The sequence below is a fragment of the Acanthisitta chloris genome, unplaced genomic scaffold, assembly GCF_000695815.1.
Source record: "Acanthisitta chloris isolate BGI_N310 unplaced genomic scaffold, ASM69581v1 scaffold6259, whole genome shotgun sequence".
Taxonomy (NCBI): Eukaryota; Metazoa; Chordata; class Aves; order Passeriformes; family Acanthisittidae; genus Acanthisitta; species Acanthisitta chloris.
This window is the reverse complement of record NW_008689684.1, coordinates 15,761-16,803: the sequence shown is the minus strand read 5'-3', so window position 1 is coordinate 16,803 and position 1,043 is coordinate 15,761. Positions and strand designations below refer to the sequence as shown.

At 43.9% G+C, this 1,043-nt stretch overlaps 1 protein-coding gene across 1 annotated transcript in view; it reads left to right on the top strand.

Moving 5' to 3' along the window:
• Positions 1-560, top strand: part of TRAK1 (trafficking protein, kinesin binding 1) — a gene marked incomplete at its 5' end in the record, with an annotated part of 29,893 nt that extends 29,333 nt beyond the window's left edge. Inside the window, 1 exon segment of the mRNA XM_009081506.1 lies at positions 1-560. This exon segment is cut by the window's left edge and continues 27 nt beyond it. Coding sequence (XP_009079754.1) covers positions 1-560 — 560 coding nt within the window.
• Between the last annotated feature and the right edge of the window lie 483 nt (positions 561-1,043).

The following is a 1,043-nucleotide window of genomic DNA, read 5'->3' as shown; positions in this document are numbered from 1 at the left end:
ACACATACTCCCCTAAAATGGCCATCATTCCTTCCACTCCACCAAACTCACCTATGCAGACACCTTCTTCTTCCCCTCCATCTTTTGAGTTCAAGTGCACCAGCCCACCTTATGACAACTTCTTGGCTTCAAAGCCTGCTAGTTCAATCTTGAAGGAGGTGAGGAATAAAAAGAACATAAGGAACAGTGAGAGCCAGACTGACGTGTCTGTTTCCAACCTTAATCTCGTGGACAAAGTCAAGAGGTTTGGTATTGCCAAAGTTGTGAGTTCAGGGCAAACGTCAGCTCCTCCTTTAACTGATGACCAGGGACCTCTTCTCTGTGGGGCGCAGGGACCAGTGAGGGCCCTTGTTCCTGGAGGCCTGGCACCAGAGAGTCTCCCATTGGGTTGCCCTGCCGTGACCAGTGCCATCGGGGCCATCCAGCTGAACACTGGCATCCGAAGGAATCGGAGCTTCCCCACCATGGTGGGTTCCAGCATGCAGATGAAGGGTCCGACATCTCTCACTTCGGGGATCCTCATGGGAACCAAGCTCCCGAAGCAAACTAGCTTACGATGAAGGACTATTTTTACAGCAATTTTTTTAAAAATGAAAATACTCAGATTCTTTCTCCAGTCTCCTTTTCCTTTCCCCACCACCCGTTCATTGCCTCTTGAGTTTGACAAATCAACTTTGTGCCTAATGGGAGAAATGTGTAAACTTTGTATAAAATGTGTAAATATGTACCAGATCTATTGTAATTGCATTATTTTACTGTTCAATTGAGTGCTAAAGGCTCTACGTTATGATTGCTGTATTAAGGTTAACTTGCTAACCTGTTGAAAAAGTTTTTTTTTTTTAAGATGCACTGAAAAAAAAGACATAAAAGAGCAAAACCAACAAAAAAGAACTTGACTAGAAAAACGTGAGTTCTGTAGCTAGCCTAACTTGAGTCAAAGGTGCATGGGAAGCTAATGAATGTGTTACGTGAGACCTCGCATTACATCACTTGAAGCATGGGAGCATTTCTGCTTCGTTAAATACTAAAAAAAGCACTCAGTT